The sequence below is a fragment of the Megalops cyprinoides genome, chromosome 11 (genome assembly GCF_013368585.1).
Source record: "Megalops cyprinoides isolate fMegCyp1 chromosome 11, fMegCyp1.pri, whole genome shotgun sequence".
Lineage (NCBI taxonomy): Eukaryota > Metazoa > Chordata > Actinopteri > Elopiformes > Megalopidae > Megalops > Megalops cyprinoides.
This window is the reverse complement of record NC_050593.1, coordinates 33,246,804-33,269,144: the sequence shown is the minus strand read 5'-3', so window position 1 is coordinate 33,269,144 and position 22,341 is coordinate 33,246,804. Positions and strand designations below refer to the sequence as shown.

Below are 22,341 nucleotides of genomic sequence, written 5' to 3'. Positions count from 1 at the left end.
CACACCGCTTTGGAAAAACGGCGAGATCGTATCCATTATCGGCACAATTTGAAATGCTAATGAAAGAAAAGCCTGACTCGACATTTTCCCGTTTTTTTCGTCTACAAGGTGTTCTTCAAAGGCTGGGGTATGCGCCCTGGCACGAGCGGACACACGTAAAATAGGAAGGGGTTATACAAAGTGGGAAGATTGTGCGCGTCGAGGATGACTGGTGACAAAAGAAAGATCGTGAAGCCACAGCGTTTGTAAGTTAAAAAAGGTGTACGACATATGCGCGTTTGCACTCTGAGAGGATATTTTCAATCATGCCTGTTCGGAGAGGTCACGTTGCGCCACAAAACACCTTTCTGGGCATCATAATACGGAAATTCGAGGGACAAAGTAAGTATTTTGCATGAACAGCAGTTACATCACTGCGATATGTTGGCAGCGATTGCTTTTGGGTTGAGTGGGAAAAGTGACAACAGAAATATCTTTTTCTTATGAATGATCTCAGAGTTTTACCACAGTACAGCAACTTGCAAAGAACGTGATTGGGTTTAGTTACAAAGGACAGACTGTCCTTTTGCATGTACTTGTAAAATGTTATTGTCGTTAGTGTCTGCATGATCATGCTGGCTAATACGGATGAGCGAACGAACAGGTTATAAGGCAGTAAAAATAGGATACTTCAGAAGCGCAGCTGCGTTTAGTAAACAGTTACCGCTGACAAGAATCAAAGGTACAGTGTCATTGCTGATCATTACGCTCGACTCAACTTGTGCCCAGGGCTGTGGCTTAAGATTGTGCAGAGTGCGTTACAAAACGCCTAAACACGCACAAGCGCACACACAGACGCACACACTTACAAAATCGGCAAACGGGTTATTTGTCGTTACACAACGTTCATCAGTACTCCTCCGATACTGTTCCTCTCACGCGTGCTGGCATATACAGACGCGCACACATCTTGCAGAACTGTGCATACACCATTTGCTGACAATGACCGAATGGCCATAAGTTACTCCAGGAGTTTAGTACACACATATAACGCTGACGCGCAAGTATAACAATTCCGATAACTTCGTCGAATACAGGACACTTGAATGCCGGCGCTATTTGTTCATTTGAAAGCTGTGTTCATTTGTTGAATTGTGCAATCACATATTGCAAACAAGTGAATATGTAAGCACCATAAGCAGCCTGTCCGTCATCAAGTATACTACCTATGGGATGTTTACACTTATTATTATTATTATTATTATTATTATTATTATTATCATTCAGAGAAATAGGTGAAAGCACTATATCTGTCTCTTTTGTTTTTCAGATAAGAAATTCATAATAGCCAACGCTAGAGTCCAGAATTGCGCAATCATCTACTGCAACGATGGATTTTGTGAGATGACTGGTTTCTCCAGACCAGATGTCATGCAGAAGCCGTGCACCTGCGACTTCCTCCACGGACAGCACACGAAACGGCACGCTATCGCGCAGGTGGCCCAGGCCCTGCTGGGCTCCGAGGAGAGAAAGGTGGAAATCACCTACCATCGCAAGGACGGTGAGTCTCCGAGCCGGGCGTAGCGCTCGCTTTACCTTTCTGCAGCGTTGCCATGTGCACCGGTGTCTGAAGTGATTTGAGAGCCTACCCAGGATGCACCGGATGAAAATGCATTTCGTTTCCATTCTGCTTTTGCCAAGTGCTTGTCAGTGATATCTCGGATGTGCAGCAGGTCACATGTGTAAAGTCATTATGGTGCATTTAGGATGCTGTGTGAGAGTACACACCCATAACAGCATGAGAGCTTCCTTTGAGGACACCCTGACTTCTGTCCTCTGCTCTAGTGTGCTGAACACTGACTTCCTATAATTGTTTTGACTGAAGCTAGCTCTTTCTCTCTCTTTAAAACAAACTTAGGACAGTGTTACATACAGAATATGTATTTTTCTTCATATAGCAATGAATGAAAATGTCGCATAGGTATTTTATTGAATAAGGGTATTTTGTTGAAGGTAGGCCCCATTCTTTTTTGTTGTTTTATTTAATGGAATTGGACCCTACTTCAGAACATATGTATATAACAGCGTAGCTGAGATATATAAAAGATGAACATGGGGGGCATTTCTGCGGCTGAATATTGTATGAAGACAGAGAGACAGCAGAGGCTTGATGTGACAGCTTTTATAGTTTGGCTTAATTACGTGGTATTGTGTAGAGAGAATGTTTTATTTAATCAGTGGTGTCATATGTCTTGTACACCGGTGGAGACAGGTGAACCAGCAAGGTCGGAGAATATCACAACCATTGTATAACAGTAAAGGTGTGTTCATAGGGCTGGCAGCTACAACAGCAGAAGCTTGAACATTGTGGTTTAATAACAGCTAGCTTTAGGGTTCTGTGCTCTTCAGGGAAACACTGTATGTCACTCTATTTATTTATAAATATGAACAAGAAGCCTCTGTTCTTCCAAGAAAGCTGAGATGTTTTTTGGATTGTGTATTGTAAAAGTGAATATTTGTCTAATTTCTACTTTAACCATGTGAATGTGTAAACTAAACACACATTATGTCTCTCATAGACAGTGTAATATACATGCTCTAAAGACTCATTTGTTTTGTGACTTTTATTGGCAGTTCAGGCCATTATGATTTTTGGATGAGTCTGACTCGCATCTGTTTTTTTTATTATTATTTTATGGAAATCGTGAGGTAATCCAAATGCCTTGCATTACTTTAATGTCAGCTCAGTAGAGTGGATGCAATATTTGCAAGCAAATAAGTCTCCACGGGGTACCATTGTGGAAGCTTATTCATCAGTTTCACCAGGGAAATTGTTCACAGGCTAATATTTTGATAGGACAAAAGAGAGGTGAACTGACGGAGCTGAAAAACAGCACAATGGAATCTAACCAAACACCTTAAGATTAAGGAGTAAAAGAAAATATCAAGCCAAGCATTCTTTCCAACTTGGAGTCTATTCAAAGGCACGGTGAGAAGTTGAAGGTTCAGACACTAGGAGTATCTACATATGGCACTCCCTTCAGAGACCCCTTCAGAGAAGTGTGTGTGTGAGGTAGCCAGAGAGGAAGCACGTGCTGGTAAACCTTCCTCTGGGTTTTGTTTTTCAGGTCTCGGTAAACAGCAGTTCACAGGTCTAACACACTCTTAATGAGGACACGAATAGCTCACAGGTCATCGATTTGCCATCCTGTTGTACAGTGAAAATAAATCAATGGCCATCTGCGTGATGTTCTTCAGCCTCCTTCAACTGCAGTGGAGGACCCTGGGGGGGGATGATTTTACCATCTTTATTAGGAAATGTCAGATCGGATGTTTCGTGACATCTTACTGTTATAAGAGCAAACATCAGACAGACTTTAACAAAAGTTCCATTTTGCTTAATTAACAAAAGCTCCCCCGCAATCCAGTGTGACATTAGGATTTGATTGCGCTTCAGTGATGGCCCTGCTCAATGATTACAGTTACACAACTATCTCTTTCTGAATTTCTGTTTCATGTCCTGGCATTTGGAGGAATGGACACAAGAAGCTCCTTTCTTGTGCCTTTGGTGAAGCATAAATGAGCATCTTACAGATGTGTCCAATTTCATAATAATATCACAATTTCCTTTAACCTAAAATGATCACTTATTTGTCTGATATTCAAACACACAGTGATGTCAGATGTTTCCCATGTCATTTCAGACAGTTTTTACTGAATTATTCTCATGAAATGTGTTTTTTTTAATGAAATTAAAAATCACAGGCCTCACATGAGCTAGAGAGGCACAGATAGTATTCACATGAAGCACAGACAGTACACAGACAGGACTCGTTTTATTTTTCCTGCCCACGTTACCTATGTGCTCCCGAGAGAGCGCGGTTCCCTATACAGCGAGCGCAGAAGAGCCGCTCTCATGAACACAGATGATGACAGGGACATAGCTGGGGATGAGTGGCTCACAGTGCAAATGCATTCAGATGTGAAACACGGAGGACATGAAACCTAAAACGCAGGAGTCACAGAGTCAGAGTTACAGAGCCAGAGTCACAGAGTCACAGAGCCAGAGTCACAACGTCACAGAGTCACAGAGTCACAGCGTCACAGCATCACAGAGTCAGAGTCACGACGTCACTGAGTCACAGCGTCACAGTGTCTCACACACACAGTGTCACAGTGAAAGTGGAGCCCTCAGCTGGGTCTGTTCTCTGTCATCTCTATATGCTACAGCGGGTCCTTGCTTGCATTTGTCTGATCTTCTTCTTCCATGTCAACCAGTCAGCATTTTAATACATCATTTAAACATGTTTCCGTTACATGTATTTTTGAAACATTGCACATGATAAATTCAGTGGTTTTTAATATAGTGGTTGATACCCAGTGAATCCATTACTTTAGCTGGACAACAGATCTGACTATACATGTACTGTTTTAAGTATAACCATTACTATGGATGCAGTACAGCACAGCTGAATAGCACAGCTGACAGTGTGTACACTTCAGCGGTATGGGGTGCCTTTAATAATACATATCATTCCTTGTCAATCACGGAAAACTACCTAAGTACATCCAGTAAAACTGTATTTTATAAAACTCTAAAGAAGGCACGAACAGCCATGTAATTCCATATATGTAATAGCAGTAATAAGAATTCAGTAGATATGAATTTCAGTATGACAAGAGCATGAAAGCTGTGTTTGATGTGGTTGTAGCAGTATTTATTTGGCTTGGAGTCTGAGGAAGGTATCGCACTTGGCTGTGGGCCAAGGTTGTTAACCCCCCCACCCCGTGGCCATCATAAACAGGGAAAAGAAAGGGGGGAGATGGGGTGGAGGAGGGATGCCATGAACAGCTGACACAGAAAGGGAAGTGGTAAGTGTGGTTTAGTTGTGGACAGAACCACTTTGTCTAGTTTTTGGTTAATTGTGTAGGGATTGTCTGTAAATTCTCCTCCACATCTTCCTTTGGAACTTCAATAACGGTGAAGAGGTGAGTGATGGTAGATGAGAATGAGAACAAAAACAGTACCACAGCTATAATGATAATAACACCTATATAATATTTAATAAATCTGTTGATATGAGGAACAAATCTGGCTGTGGTTAGCCCAAACCCTTGATTCACCTCATTTTGCAGATGAAGTCTGATATGTTAAGTGATCAGAAATGAATATATAAATTGATGCTGGCAATGGCCTTCCCCTTGAAACCTTGTCTGAGTTGATCAACATTTAGTCAAGCCAATGAAAACATTGGGTTTATAAAAATATATCACGGGAGAAATAAAAGAGTGTAGGGTAGTAAAAGATTTTTACCGAGGAAGGTCATCGGGGGTAGTTTTCCAGGAGAGAATTTGGCAAAACGCATCTGTCAAAGTGCATCTGTAGTGGGTAGAAGGAAGACTAAGTGTCCTAAAATGGGAAGCATAGAGCAGGCAGAGGCAGTGCAAACACCCATAGCAAACAGAGGTGATTCAAACAGGCAAATGAGCAGCTCACCAGCTTTCAGCTCAACTGCCTCAACTGTTTCTCTGCCTCTCTCTCTTTCATTCTCCCTCTCTTTCTCTGCCTCTCTCTCTTTCACTCTCCTAGCCTTTCTATCTCTCGCTCTCCTTCACTCTCTCTCTGTTTTTCTTTCGCTCTGCCTCTTTCTCTGTCTCTCTTTTACTCTCCCTCTCTTTCTCTGCCTCTCTCTCTTTTACACTGATTCTCTGTCTCTCTCTCTTTTACACTGATTCTATGCCTCTCTCTTTCTTACACTGATTCTCTGCCTCTCTCTCTTTTACACTGATTCTCTGCCTCTCTCTCTTTTATACTGATTCTCTGTCTCTCTCTCTCTTTTACACTGATTCTCTCTCTCTCTTTCACACTGATTCTGTCTCTCTCTTTTACACTAATTCTGTCTCTCTCTCACACACTGTTTCTCTGTCTCTCTCTCTTTTACACTGATTCTCTGCCTCTTTCTCTCTTTTACACTGATTCTCTGTCTTTCTCTCTTTTACACTGATTCTCTGTCTCTCTCTCTTTTGCACTGATTCTCTGTCTCTCTCTCTTTTACACTGATTCTCTGCTTCTCTCTCTCTTTTACACTGATTCTCTGTCTCTCTCTCTCTTTTACACTGTCTCTCTTTGTCATGCTCTTGCCTCTCTCTTTCCTCACCTTTTGTGCACTCACTGTCTTTATTTCTTAAGATCCTTCTCTCTGTGCCTTTCACCCTCCCTGTTTGCTTGGCATGTTTTTCTCTCTTTCCCTCGCTATATCTCTCGTTCTTTTCTCTCGCTCTCGTCTTCTCTCTCTTTACCTATCTTTTATGCTGTCTTCAAACACGGATTCATTATCTGAATTCATTAGCATGACAGAATTTTAGGATATAAACATAAAAAAACAGTCCTTTTCCCTTTTTACAGAACATCGAAAATGGAAAGAAACAAAAGCCAACAAAAGTTTATGATGTTAAAAGTAAATGAAAATGAAATGAAAAGGAACTCAATTAAAAAGTAAAAAAACAAAAAGAAAAGATAGCAAGAACAATATAACATTCTCCGTTCCCAAATTATGTTGACAGTAGGCTAATATGTATGCATTTATAATTCATAAGTTTCTGTCTTAAGGAGGTCTACACACTGTCCCCCATGTTGTGACAGACAGGTACGGGCTGTGCTGTGAGCTTTGTCATTTCAGTCTCCTCTTCTATCAGGATTCCTCATGGTCTGGCGACAGTGGAAATTGCATCACCAGCCATGTGAATTCGGCAATTTATATGTCTTTTATCTCATCATATTTAGAGCAGGACAGGAAAAAGTGTCCCTCTGTCTCAGCTTATTTCGTTAGATAATGTCTGCATAGCCTATTGTGCCTGGTCAGCCAGCTCTTTAGAGTGTCCTGCTTCAATGGTGAGGCTATGGACCTCATTAAGGTCTGACTTTGTCTGGTATCCTTTGCTCCAACAAGATGTTGTGCCAGGGGTATAATTTCTGTTCAGGGCCTGATAACATTCTAATTTGATGTATCGGTTTAGATGTAGCAGTCAAGGCTTTTAAATTGGGAGCTTGTAGGTTCTGCATTGTTCCAAGCTGGTGTTTGTGGGCTGTTTGAGCCAGGAGTACTCTGTCTGGGCACGGTTGGGTGATCTGTAATGCATTGGGCTGTTAGGAGTATGGTTCAGTCTTGGACCTTTAATTGAACTCCTCTTTTTTCCCTTTGATAAGCAGTAAAAGGAAGCACCCTACAGCCATTTGGCTCACGCACATGAGTGATGTCCGGGCAGCAGTGTAGCATAGTGGGAAGGAGCAGGGCTTGAGGTCGAAAGGTTGCTGGTTCGATTCCCCACTGGGGCACCGCTGCTGTACTCTTGGGCAAGGTACTTAACCCAGAATTTCCTCAGTAACTATCCAGCTGTATAAATGGATGAATCATGTAAAAATTGTAACCTTTCAAGTTGCTCTGGATAAGAGTGTCTGCTAGATGCCAATAATGTCATGTACTGAATAAATTTGTTCTTACATTCTGCTGCTAGAGAAGATAACCCCCCATGTGTTAAATGTAATATGGTTGAACCTTAGAGGTTCATTTAAAAGGCAACACTGTAAATGTTAGAGTTGATGTTAGAGAGCGATCTGCCAGTTGCAGAGTCGCAGCAAGTTCCTGCACGCTTGGCGCATTTTGTCGGCAGACACTGAAACGTTAAGCCGCTTATGCGTATGCTTAAAAAATAAAAACAGAAGGACAATGAAGACTGTGGATAGGGACAGATTAATACTCCCCTCTCCCCATGCGGAATTATGACAGTTGATGATATACTGACTTCCAGTCTTGTTGAATGATTCATTCATTAATGGAGTGCTTTTGTTACTTCTGTAAAAGTAGCTTAGCCTTAGTGTTGTGGTAAGTACTTGATGTCAGAATGTAACTAAAAAAAAAATAAAGCTGCCACCAAGCACAGAGCATAGGGTCTGAAATTGAATGTTTAACAAGTTTATAAAAATCTGCATGGAACTAAAAGTGAGAATGTGCCTGGAGGCATAAAAGAGAGCGCGGCATTGATCAGTGCCGTTTCAAAGGCAGCTTTGTTGCGCTGGTCTTGTGTTGTCTGCAGGTGAGAGATATCAAGTGGTTTTAAGGTGCAAGTGTGCTGAATGAAACCTTGAAAACTTCTCTTAAAAGGACTGTGTGCCTGTTTTAATATTGTTGGCCTCTTTGTGTGTTTTCTTTCTATTGTGAAACATTCTGTATTTTCTTAAGTCAGGTCTGGTGGTTATTGCAGTGATTCTGGCTTATCAGAGAGGCAGTCACATTAAATATAAACTGCGTTGCATTTCATCTGAGCTCAGGCGAATGTGATATTGTGGTCACCAAACTGCAGGCTGGCCCTCACAGAATAACTTATGTCATGTGTGCTAGCTCCACTCCAATAGATGGGAACAGGGCTCTGAAGGAGGAGAGGAGGGGAATTAAGTTTATGGAGGATTTATTCTGTGCAAATAGAATAAGCCTGATTTAGAGTGACCTATAAAACCTGCTAGATTTTCCTCTTTTTTTTTCCCGAGGATGACAGTTGGCAGCCCTGGTCTTACCGAGTCTGGACACGAACGCCAAACGGAGGCAAGTCAGCGGTTCAGGCAGAGCACTCAGGAAATATGTACATCTTTGCTCAGAATTATGACTGCCCTAAAATATCAAATATTGCTTCATTCTGAATGGATTTTAGTCTCAGAGAAATCTTCTTGAACGCAGTCCAGTGGCTCCCGCACTGTCTGTTTTAATTAGTGACGTCCACAGCTCTGTCTCCTTCGGTGTTTTCCTGCCGAGCAGCAATGCCTTGCCGTATTTTCATTTCGGGGGGAGTCATCCGTGCCCATATGGGCCGAAGCACTGGCTGACGAGTCCCGCCGTAACGCTGGAGATCGTAAATGGAATGTGGCAGGAGTAAATGGCTTGTTAGGTTTTCCCCCTCGTCTCCTCGGACAGCCCAATTAGAGCCCATATTGCAATAAACAGCATCAACCTGACCGCAAAAAAAAAAAAAAATCTCCACCTGGATTTGGCCATGGTAAATGCCATGGCTGAAAATACCAAGCGCAGCGTAGTGCTATATTTGTCTCAATCCATCTCAGTCAGTGACAGTCCACTAGGTCGCTGGATACTGCTGGCTGGGTTTTATACTGTGTAAATATTTTCCTTTAAAAATAGGCGAGTTGTGTCAGTCAAGTAGTGGAACAATACTGGAACCAAAATAAGCAATTCTGATCTGATAGAAATTAATCTCTTCCTACTGTTCACACGCTGTCTTCTATTTAGTGTACATTTGTGTTCTCAGGATAAAACAAAGCAATTACTCTGAAGTGTAATGGCGTGGCAATTTCATCAAAGCACAAAGCAGTTTGATGTTAACTTTCAATAGGAAAGTTCAGACACAGTTTCTTTTCGTTAGATTTTTATTTCTAACTGAAGGTGTGATGGTCTAAGTGCAATGTTCAGCAAGTGATGAAAAAAGTACCTCTGCTTTCAGTTTGTCTTCTGATGTAGAGGGTGATATATGGCCTCAGTTCAGCTAACTGAAGGTGGGTACAGTCATACCGAGCGAAAGATAACTCACACTTAATTCTCTGTGGCAGTGGCTTTGTTATTTTCACTTCTATACGGCTTCAAATCAAACAGGATCCATCTTCAGAGAAAGGCAAAAACTTTACTTCTACTTCAAAATGGCTTAAGAGCAGTGTTTTTCTTTTTACTTTTTTTGGTTTTGATAGGCATTACCTACAGCGTAGTGAATACCTCACATTGGTGGAAGGAATAGGATTGTCCTCAGAGTCTACTTTAAAACTGCAAAGTTCTATTTCCAAAAATACACCAAAAGTCTCTCTGACAAAGATATTACAGTACATTACATTATCATAATTTAGTAGATGACTTATCCAGGGTGCGAGAACAGAGTGCCTTTAACAAAGTATCAAACAGGACAGTATCAAATTTGATGCGAACATGCGTCAAATTCAATGCTGAGACCACAAGAGCCACTTCAACACGTAAGCGCAATGCAATATACCGACAGCTGGACCTCACCATTACAAACACAAAGATATGTTACACCCTGCGGCTAAACCTCCAGATATAAAATTACACTTAAGGGATAGAAATGAAAGATCATACTGGGGTGAGTTGGGGGGGAGTTGCATCAGAAGAGGTGCAGGCTGAAGAGGTGGCTCTTCAGTCTGTGAGGGTAGGTGGCTAGCGGTGTTAACATCTATTAGTTACTTTCATGCATTGTAAATGAGCTACCTTTAAAATATATTTATTATGACCACATTGCTCAGTTACTGGAGGACCCTCTTGTAAAACTAATTGTGTGTGTGTGGTAGTACCGATTTTGTAATCTTGTTTACACATACACACACTTTGATATGCAAGAGAATTTAATTTTGGAGTTTTGCTCCCCTCACCTTGCTCCTTGCTCCTTCACAGCATGTCGCCTTAAAAATGGCAAGATGCATTGTCCAATTATCTAAGGTGCAGTATAAGGTTGTCATAGCAACAGAATCCCAGCGGCAAACAAAGCTCTATATTCTCCTATTGTCTCATGCACGGCTGCAGACCTCTCCCTGCAAGGTGAGGGGCTCATCAGAGATTCAATAAGCATTGTTCCATAGATACAGAATTACTAGATTGGATGTGGGATTCAAATTCCTTTGTCGTCCTGAAAGGATTCACACACAAAGAATGGCTGCCGCTTTTGTTTCAGACATACAGTTATTACTTCTGAACTGGAATGGAAATGTTTTCACAGGCGTTATTCCTGTCCAACATGTGGCTACTCCTGGCACACACACACCTGATTATTATGGTCACTAGACATACCCAAACTAGTAATTCCATATTTGTATATATTTACATTTGTTATATATTTTTGCGGTATATTTGTACATGAATAAAGTGTAAAGCACCTCTCATGAGCTCCCTTATGTTTCGCTAGTGAACACACAAAAATAGTCTTGCCATTCATTCACATCACAATGTGTATGCCATTGAGAATGGATCTTGATTATACCCCCGGCTAAAATATCGCAACACAGCTGGCAAAACAAATAATATTCAATGTGTGGGTGAGGAGGGAGGCTTTCCGAAAAGTCAGTCAGCAGTCAGATATAATGACTTTGGGCCACAGTGATTAAAAATGAATGAAGGCCGTGGCATCTGGCTTAGAGAGGCCTTAATGAGGAGAGGGGAGACTGCACGGCCAGCGCAGAAAAAGGGCCAGGAAGCCTGAGCCAAAAAGCAGCTCTGTGTTACATAGTGCCAAACATACTGACACATCAGGTCGTGTCCAGCAGACAGCCGCTGCGGGAGCCCGCTTCTCTTTCTCCTGGTCTGTGTGGATTTCTCTTTGGAAAACAGAACTGATTTCTGCACTACCCCTCTGTGGGGGCCAAACTTAAGTCGCCACTTGCCACTAATCCATACCGTCAAGATAATAAGATCTATCCCTGCATTCAGAAGTACTGCCCTCAGATTAATAAACCATATCCACGAGACGGTTATTTATACCTTCCAATAAATAAACCATACCCTCAGATTAAAAATTCATACCCTCGATTTAATAAATCATACCCTCAAATTAAAACGTACACTCAATTCAGTTCAAATGTTATGAAACCAAGCTAAGCAGGGATTCACTTTTTAAATATTATTCTCTTTTACATATTGAAATACCAGGATATACTTTGTTTGCAATAAAACATAGTGCAAAATTTGCAAAAAAATTGTGCCAAGCTGACATTTCTGTCTAAACAAAATGGCAAGTAAAAAAACCTCACAAAAGTAAAGGTTTTTCACTTCTGTAAAAAAAAAAAAAAGTCTGTTGAATCTTCCAGAACCGCATTCAGTAGTGCCAGTGGGATCGGTTATTGACAGGATCAGCTGCACTGATTCTTTCAGGCATATCCATCCCTCCTTTTGCTTTGGCTTCTTTTACATCAACCATAGCATGGCCCAGATCTTTGCATTTTATTTCTGATGAAATAATGTGAAATATCTTTCTTTAATTAGAACAGCACATTTGATTAATCAGGGGGGTATTATTTATTTATTTATTTATTTAAGCATACAGATTCCTAGATACTAATATTAGAATATGCTGCATTAATAAAAGAGTACATACTGAGTTAGTTTTACTGTGCATATTTCTGTACTGATACTTCTTCATCTGATGGTTTATGAAAATTAACATCTTTGTGAATTTAAGGGTTGAAGTTATTTTGAAGGGACTCATAATGGAAAAAAAATATCAAATCAGTGGTAGTCTCTGAGATGCTTTGGCAATGTCTTAAAACACTGCTGCATTATGTTAGCATGGCTAAGTACCAGTTTAATTTTTGACCAAACAATGCATTCAGTAATGACAGTGGAGACAAGTTCAGAGCTCCTCTACACTTCATTCAATGTGCACAGATCCCTGCATGTTTACATTGTGATGAACTGATTCTTTCATTCATCCATTTCATTCATATAGCCATCCACCCATTCATCCATTCAACCATCCGCTGTAGCCAAGCAATTCAATTATAGTATTCACATAAAATAAACCATGTATAAGATGCATGCCATCCTCTTAAACTGAGTAGCTTCCATGCAATTTGAATATGGTGCATACAAATAATATGCATTTGATATTTCAGGTTCATATAAGCTGTGTAGTATTTAATAATGAGGCAGAGGGGACTGAATTTTTTACAGAAATATATGCTTTGTAATATGTTCTGTAATACCTTTGGTACAGTGTGACATGGCTTGGGATTAAACAAACAGCATAATAATAATAATAATAATAATAATAATAATAACAACAACAACAGTGGCGGATATTGTAGTTGGATACTCCTTGCTTTCCATATTTCCATAATTATCAAAGCAATTCAGCAGCGGCATCTAACACATTTCTCACTAACACCCTTTCTCTGACAAGTGTGGAATGTATCACAGCTGAAAATCAGCTTTTGTTTGGCGTCAGTGCTTCACACAGGACTGGACATGTAGTGCAAATTCACAGCATCATTGGACTGTAAAACAGTCTAATCTTTTTTCAGCTTAGTTTCAGAAATGTGATTCATCTCTTAAAGAATGTACATATTGTCCTCGTTTTTTTTTTTTTTTTCCCCCCACAGCATCTCGAAGTAAGCGCATGGCACAGTACGGTGTTTAAACATACAACCTCCAATTACGCACCAGAGGTCTGCAGTCGCGCATTAACAAGATAAGGCTGAGTAGTAGCAATTACTCATAGCTGGCTTGATACGTATTTTATGAATGAATATTGAAATTCTCACCTAGAAAACTGAAAAGCGCCATGTCTGCTACAATCTTCATTACTCATTTGCCATAACTACACCTGTTTTTCACTTCAAGAGATCCTGGATTCTCACTGTAATAAGTGCCATTTGGCTTTCTCACTAGATGAGTGTCAAGATGTGTCATAGTGGCACGGTACAATTCCATGAGCTTTTTGAACATCTCTGTTGTTGGATTATTGACTTATGTTGAGACAGGCCATCCTGTATTAGGGTGCAGCACATACCTTTCATTCAAGCACAGATTAATGCTGCATCACTTTAAAAAGAGAAAACAAAATGTAAAAAAAAAAAAAATCGGGGTCGCATTGGAGAGTTCTTCCTCGCATGAAGGAAGGCCGTGTTTGCGTGAAGAAGTTGATGAGCCACATTGTTTTAATTATTGATGGTGGAAATAGAATCTAATGAAATTTCCATCATGTTGACACTGGATCTGATCCCAATACAGCATCTATTTATATGCACACAATACCTGCTCTTGATCTTAGCGGGTTGGGAGAGATGTTTGACCCTTCCCGGTTATTGATATAGGCAGTTGCTTTAGGTTGTGCTTTTGTGGATGGGACCGTTGTGAAATGCTGATCAATCTTCCTCCAGCTTCCCCCAAACAGCACATATTTATACAGGCATGTTAAAAAAGCCTTATTTTTCAGGCTAGTCCATGTCCAGACATTTGATCCTCTTTGAGTGTTAGACTGGAGTATGTTCAATAGTGAGGTAAAAGCTGTACTTTAAATACATAAAATACTCAGTGCTGCAGTGATTTGTTTTTGCTTTATTCATAATTTCTTCCGGTATTTAAAGGAAAGCTTTGCTTTAACAGAATTATTCTGATGTAATGGCCTTGTTATCATATGTCATATTGGAGACCACCTCAGATCCACATTAATGCAATTAAACACCATGCAAAAGCATGCTTATGAATGTGGGTTGCAGATACAGTGGTAAGAACATATGCCTGAGACATTATCATTCATATACATGGAAATGGAAGAGTTTCAAAGTGAAACTTGATCCACTGATGACATGGACAATACTTTGCTCATACATTTAAATGGGTGCTTATTTACACGGATCTAAGAACTGAATGCAGTTCCTTAACAGGCATTTATTGTAAAGCAGATTGAAATTGACTGAGCCTAAATTTGAATTTAGCCTTGGATAAAGAATGGTGTTATGAAAAAGTTGGTATTTTCAACATCTTTGCTACTGATTTTGCACGTATCCCTTCAGCACTGGGGATGTATTATTTATTACATTTGAGGCTAAATTAATAATTGATCTTTAGGCTTTTCCATGGGTGAAAAGCTTGTGTGTTGTAGTAACTCTTAGGGTTTGTGCCCTTCGTGAAAAGAAACTGCTGATCTGACAACTCTGGTGTGCAACTTTTGAAAACTCCCGTTGCAGGTCCCAAGTGCCTGAAACCAGCTGCCTCCTCAATATAAATGCAGGCATTGTCAAAAAAAAGCTAACCTAACAAGGGAGTCAAAAAAGAATATCACCTCATGAAATTGCATCATTCCAACAATAAACTGGAATCATGCAATGACATGTTCGGAAGTGCTACCCGGATGAGGTGATATTTATTGAATTCACTGTCATCCAATTAATTGTTTAATATACATATGTGTCCAGGGCACAAGTTAGCCTCAGTCAGCATATTGCCCATTTATGCAGCTGGATATTTACTGGAGTAATTTTGGGGTTAGACACCTTGCTCATAGGCACAACAGCAGTGTCCCAACCTGGGAAGTGACCCTGTATCATTCTGGTTGCAGGCTGCCTGCTATAACCACAATGCCACAGAGCTGTGCCACACCCAATTTCCAACACCCAGGCAAGCCAGGTTAGCCCGAGCAGCAGCCAAACGCAGAGTTCCAGCCAACACCCGTTTCATAAAATCCTCAGTCTGAGGGCCGTGTCTAATCCAGCCAGGCCATCTGAGAGGAAGTGAGGCTGAAGAGAAAATGTTTAAATCGATCAGGGCTGTATCCTCCTGGGGCCCAGGCTTTGACTTTCACAGAGGCAAAGAACAGTGGAATGTGATGGAAACCTCATTTGCCCTTCAATAGAAGGTGTGTGTGTGTGTGTGTGTGTGTGTGTGTGTGTGAGAGAGAGAGAGTGTGTGTCTTTGTGCAAGCATGTGCGTGTGTGTGTGTGTGTGTGTGTGTGTGTGTGTGTGTGTGTGTGTGTGTGTGTGTGTGTGTGTGTGAGAGAGAGAGAGAGAGTGTCTTTGTGCAAGCATGTGTGTGTGTGTGTGTGTGAGAGAGAGAGTGTGTCTTTGTGCAAGCATGTGCGTGTGTGTGTTGTGTAGCCTTGTGTTGTTGTTGGGAGGAGACGGAGGCAGGTTGTTAAAAAAAAGGAGCTCTAGCACCATAAATAAATTCCATAAATGTATTTATGATGGCCATGAATTTCACATAAAACCTAAGGAAATAAAAATATAAAACGTCATCTGCAGTTTCAAATACATGCTCGGAAATCAATTTATAATGAGGTCTAAAGTATGCCATAAGAAGGAGAATGTCATACTCCATCTAAATGGTTAGTAACAAATGCAAAAGTGAAGTGTTTTGGGGCAATGAGAGCAGCGGTAGACATGTGAACTAGCGATCCTGTGCTTTAAAACGGTGGTCATACTATCATCCTTGTAAGAGAGAGAGGCATTATACGCTGGTATTGCCTTGTGGCCTACAGGGACAAAGACATGTGGTACAATATTGTGGTACTAAGTTTTGGACCACAATATTGAACCGTATCGCTTGAATGACATTTTACTGTACTTCTCATGATGATGGGAGCCACAATTTGATCTAGAAATTTAGTTCAATGTGCCTATTTCATGGAGAACAAGCACAAGGGTTATCTGCTGTTTGTCAGGTAAATTACAGGTAAGCGTGTCAGAGATTAGATGTCTTTGGAGACTAACATGCAGTATACAGAGTGACACTATTGTTCTATTGATCTAAATGCATTTTAGTTATTCATGATCTGGGCAATCTCTGTAAATATTTGTCCCTGGCTGTCTTCTCTTTAACTAAGTTTGTTTTCCATTTACGCTTTAAGTTAATTAAGTCTTAAATTTCAGTGTTGATGCTTTTGTTTTGGTCACACTGACCATGCAGTGAGAGGGAATCAATAGGCAGTGGAGTTTTCTGTTCATTCAGTTAGTGGGAACCTGCCTGACATAACGATACCCGATAATGGCAATCAAGGAAAATTAATGGAGCCACAATTGTGTTTATAATGCAGGATTGCCACTTCTGGATGAAGCTGACATGTTGCACGACCACATTGCGAGACATGCTATGAATTCACATTATAGTCATTTGCCAGTAAAAAAAGTGAAATACGGAGGTGCATTTTTGGGAATAAAACTCATGTCAGGATCATGTTGCAAAAATATCAGGACAGGTTTGCCTCCAGATGTTTGTTGGGCTTTCAGTAAGCAGGAAGATACCTGTGAATGTTGAGAAACACAAGCTACTCTATTTTAGGCAGCTGTGAATGCCTCACATTGTGGGTGTTTTGCAGTATGTCACTGAAATATTTGCTGATCTTTACCTTAAAGTGATACTCTACCAAATACTCAAAATGCATGAACCTTTTCTTACCTTGAATATAACTAATATTTGAGGGGCTTCTTAGCACAGATATTCATTAAGGTCATCGGTTTACCTTTTTAATGTTTGGTGCCAAAGTTCAGGTTGCAACCCCTGGGGAAGCATGCATGGAAAAATTTTGGTAATCAGGTGCGAGAGGAGAACATATGTGTTTCCACAAAGTAGAATAAATCACAGCAGCATAGCATGTTTACAGAGACCCAACATTTGTTCTGATTAGCAAGGAACACATTTTGCAAGAAAAGGGGACTGATTAGGATACATAATGACAAGAGAGGATACAGCTTTTTGCCTGGGACCATCTTGTTCTCGATATACAACCAGTCATTTGCCGAGAAAGTAGGTATGGCAAAGCATCCATCCAATATCGCTTATACTTCAGGTGGGAAAATGATGCAGTACCTTCAGATAGTAGACAGCCATATTTGCCAACACCCTTCAGTTTGGTATGATACAAAATTCATTTTTACCAAAGACATAATGCAGTTAGGCTCTGCACGCTGTTAAATGAACAGCGGATGTTAAATGAAGTAATTTTCCATTATTCACCTGAATAGAGGTGACATTCAGCAGGGTGATGGGATAAATACTGCCCCTGTTGTTCACGGTTTTAGCATGGGGTTTTATTCCATCTGCTCTGGCAAAATGAATTCCCTGCAGAGATTTCCGCTGTAATTGCGGGCCTCCTCAGCTAGGAAACTGCGTGAAACTTCACTTGTGGGAATTAAAATTGAAATGCATACACTAGCAATACATTGGGTGGTAATTGTTAATTTGATTATTCCTCTATAGGTTGTAGAGAGATCAAAATAGTTCAAAATTTAATGCATGTGTTGACAGTTGATAGTTGGACTATGCTGATCTTTTCCTCCGGTACTTACTTAACTGCACTTGAAGTGTTAGGCTACATTGAGTGGGTTGTTCCGCTATTAATAGGTATTCAACCCGTAGGCCAAACATTGCCCGGTGAAGAAAAAATGTTTATTTGGCAATGGTACTATCAACAGCCGGGAGCAGTGTGCATGAAAGTGACTAGTCCCAGTATTATTATCCAGGGACAGGCTGTACCTACTGACCTACTTAAACCCAAGGCACACCAAGACACCAGATATATGCTTCTCAAGTGTCTAATAGGTATAACCCGATGTTGAAGCTGTGCTGTTCATTGTCAGTGGAGACTGCGACAAATTGATAGATTGCTAATTTACATCACATGCTATTGAGCTATAAGAGAGCACTGCAGTTGGTGAGATTAGTCTGGCATTGTTACAGGCCCAATAGCTCTTTTGAACATTCACCGACCATTCAGTTAAATTCAATACAAAGATAAAGTGGTGAATTACATATTTGAATGCATTTGTCTGTCTACAGTAAGAACTTAAAATAATAGATAATCCTTTACAAAGTACCTTAATTTATAGTAAGACTAATTCAATTTTAAAAGTACTCTAAAATTTAATTGTCCATTTCCAGTTTTTCCAATTTCGGTTAAACAGAAAGGGAAATGAGAGACGTGTATTGTGAGGAGATGTCTGCTAAAGCACAGGAACCTTGTTTAATTTGACTGGTTAATTACAGCAAAAGATGTCTTTGGAGACACAAAAGGACCATTCCTGGCCATGTAATTGCCATGAAGCTAAAGCTCAGAAAACTAAAAGCCTTGATTTTTATGCAGGTGCACTTTCCTTTGTGTGCAGACTCTAAAATGCCTTAGCAGTCATCAGTATCAATTAAGATTTAAATTTTAAGGAGATGAAATTAAGTTTTTTTATACATATGCTTACATATTTGCTTATATGACTTCTTTACTGTATCTTATCATATCTCTCATACACATAGCGTTGATAGGAACATATCAATAGTGTTGAAAAACCATTTGCATGCCTCTGTACCCTTATATCTCATGTCTATCCATGTGCAAGAACATGGAGAATAAAAAAATGAAGAAACAAGTGATACTACCCACTTATGCCTCATCACAGGGAGGGGACATTGAGTTCAGCAGAGAATAAAATGCTGAATCATTGCAATCACTGCCAGAGGGATGTTGTAGTAGGTCTTTGTAGCTACACCATTCACACAAATGGAAGCATCCCACTCATATAATAGAAGTTCTGAAAGGCAGTCCTGCTGAATTCCGAGCATGTAAATTTAGCTCAGCACTCGCTCGTTATATTTAAATAAACAGTGAACATTCTGCTAATTAATGCCGATGGAAAGCTGGAAGTGAGAATTGGGTTCTGGAGGGACTCCTGTGAATGTTGAAAACGTGCCATTGCGATGGGTCTGCAGAGCCAGACAGACATCATTTGCAATAATTTGCACTTTTCCGTGCCAGAAATCTCAAGATATGCCTGCTTGTTTGACAGATATTAGGCCATTTTATATATTTTTTTTCTTCTATGTTCTATTAAAAGAAAGTGTGAGCACGTATCAAAAAGCAAACTCACAAAAGAAAAAAAAAACACTTTACAACAGCTGACATGTAGTTTTTCCTTCACCTTTGGCAAGACCTGCAGAGGCATTTCTCATCTCTGTAGCCCTGTATTAGGGTGGCAGGAGAAACTGCTGTTGACTCATCACTTAGGCAGTGCATAGTCCAAAGCTTTAGGCAAAGACTTTTTTCAACTAAGTTGTCCAACACAGTCCTGAACTGTCACAGAAGTGAAATGCATTTTGGGGAAGTTTTTGGAATTTTTCCACACTATGCGTTCTTGTTTCTCTGTCCCATGTTCCTGATGATTTTATTCATAAATAGCTGCCATTCATATGTGAATACAACTTGTTGCACGTAGATGATACTGTGTTGGTATATTTTGCTGCACTGTGTTTAAACTGCTTGTAGCCCAGGAGTGTGGCATGAATATCCTTCTGTTATGGACCTCAATACCCCTCTACTGGTATTATTCATATCCACAGTCTCCTGCTATATATGCTGCATGGATTTCACCTATAGAAAACATGAATAAAAACATCACACATCTCTAATTATGTAACACCAGAATCCTGTGTATCACCTTATGACAAGAGAAAATGTAATAATGTAACAGTGAATCATGATTTCAGATTTTAAAACATTATGGTATTGCTGTTAATCTACAGGTATATGGGAAAAGTGCTCATGTCTGGCTAGCCTGCTTTTGAAAATCTCATTGTTAAGCAATGCCTTGTTGTTGCTCTGTATGGGAATACACCGTTTTCGACCGTACAGGGAGATTGGGGTGGAGAGAACTGGGCATCGTTCTGCAGGTGAGGATTTAGCAGTGTTAGTAAAAGTCTGGAACACCAAAAAGTGTTTCGTTACGACAAGAAGCAGATTCGATGTTCGCAGCAAAAGACAGGAAGTTTATTAGCACAGCCGGCTGTGGGAACATCAGCATTGAGCAGAAGTTCAACAGGTATAGAATTCAGTTCATTTTTTATACAGTTAATAGCAGTCACATTTGCATATGAGTTATGATAACCAGCAGGGGTGCTGTTTCTGATTGGTCTCGCGGAGCTGTGCATAGCTAAACAGCTCCCTCTCTAATTGGGTATTTCCTGAGCCCTGTAACCTAATTGGCTCCATAGGGTTCACAAGAGGCGCCGTTTGGCTCCGGTCGGATGTAGCGACATCGCTTTGTATTCAAATACACATAGTTTGTCTCCAGCGTTTGTATTCGAATACACATCGCGTGTCTCCGGAACAAACGCTATGCCATTCCACAAAACTGTCTCCTAACAGCAGCTTATTACGCTCAGTTACGCCTGTGTCACAGTGGCAAGAAATTCAAATCTAGTTAAAGCGTACAGGCACTAAGAACCGAATCCCAGGCCCTAAAGGCTGAGATTCCTCAGAAAGAAGTGTTCTGTCAGTGAGTGTGTTCTTTCTGTGTAGAATGCATTGATCTAAATGGCCGTGTCCACTGTGCAGCCACCAAAAATGCACAATTATACACTGCACATTGCACAAGGAAGAATAGAAATGCTAAAGTTACGAGTGTAATTTTCAAAAAAAGAAAAGCAAAAATATAATCTAAATTTTCACACCATTTATACCGTGTAGGATCTCTGGAGATATTTTTTTTTTCGTATATATCCTACATTGTATTTCCCCTCCATTCCTGTGAAATGCACCACACAGCTCAACAATAATGCTGTACTGAGACTGACGCAATTCTTACCCTAGCATTGCGTAGTGACTCTAAATAGATTCTTTTGACCTCCGCTGCACAAGGAGTAGATTTTACTGTATCATCACTGTTATTGTTTTTGACTGTTGCAGAGCTTGTATAGTTTATGTTGGATGGATCAGGGGGAGCTGATTGCCTTTTGGGGCTTTCATCTGTCTGTGAGCTATAAATAGCTCTGTTTTGACAGCAGGTCTCTGAGCTCTACATGAAAGCAGAATTGAGACTCTTAAAAGGAAGCGTATTTCCATCATTAAGACAGAATGTGGATAAATGCACACAAGCTGGAGGCATGCCGTAGGCTGTCCCAAACTGGATATGTATTTAGTTATTTTTATTTGATATGATATTTACAGGCTAGGTTTTAGTGTAATCGCTTGTGAGTGGTTCACTTAAATGTTCACATTTCCATTTGCTGTTGAGTATTTGCAGGGGGTACTGTTTTTTTGTTTTTTTGCTGTGATTTGTATTGGTAGTAATTTAGGTAATATTATGATTCTGCAAAACCCTCTTTGTTTTTCTGTTTCATTGAAGCTTTCTGCCCACCGTCATGAATATTTTCCTCACATCGGTGATCGAGCCTGAATCTGACAAACTGTGCTATGAATAATGCCACTGCGGTGAAATCTGGTTTAGTATGACATCAATAAATAGCACACACTGTGTTCTGATAACACTTAACATTCATGAATCTACGGGGCGTGAGGTTCTGACATTTACATGTCTCCTTTTCGCCTGGAGAGAATAGATGTTTATCTGCATGTGTTCTGGGGACCCAGGCAGCCTATATAGCCTATAAGCACCAAATACCACTTGTAACGGTCTGCCTTTTCTTATGCTATATTCTTTATTTTAAGAAGCTACACTGGACTGTACAACAATACAGACAGGGTATACAAAATTTGGCAGATCATCAGGTGAACAGAGTAACTCATAGTCATTAGATACACATAAGAAAACAGAATATAACAGTTAAGTAAATGAAGAGATAAAAGAAATAAATAAACAAGCTTACACAAAGACTCTCATGAAGTCAGTCTGCCATTTATTTTGCCCTGGCTCTTTAAGAGTTCTTATTGCCGTTTGCTTGTTAAAAGAGTGATGCAAGCAGCATGGAATGCTGGGAAGCTGGATTTCTTTTCTTCTGGGATGTTGCTTAATGAGTTATCCCTGCATGTACCAAAGAATCGTGACAGAACCACAAAGCGGGCCATTATTTGTAATTCCAACT

General features: G+C 40.2%; 1 protein-coding gene across 1 annotated transcript in view; it reads left to right on the top strand.

Annotated features, from left to right (window-relative positions):
* The first annotated feature begins 205 nt into the window (after positions 1 to 205).
* The window catches only part of LOC118785394 (potassium voltage-gated channel subfamily H member 7-like), a 59,091-nt gene continuing 36,955 nt past the window's right edge, over positions 206 to 22,341 (top strand). Inside the window, exons 1-2 of the mRNA XM_036540009.1 lie at positions 206 to 381; positions 1,310 to 1,540. Of these exons, the coding sequence (XP_036395902.1) occupies positions 306 to 381; positions 1,310 to 1,540 (307 nt within the window). The 5' untranslated portion in view covers positions 206 to 305. The remainder of the gene's footprint in view (positions 382 to 1,309; positions 1,541 to 22,341) is intronic.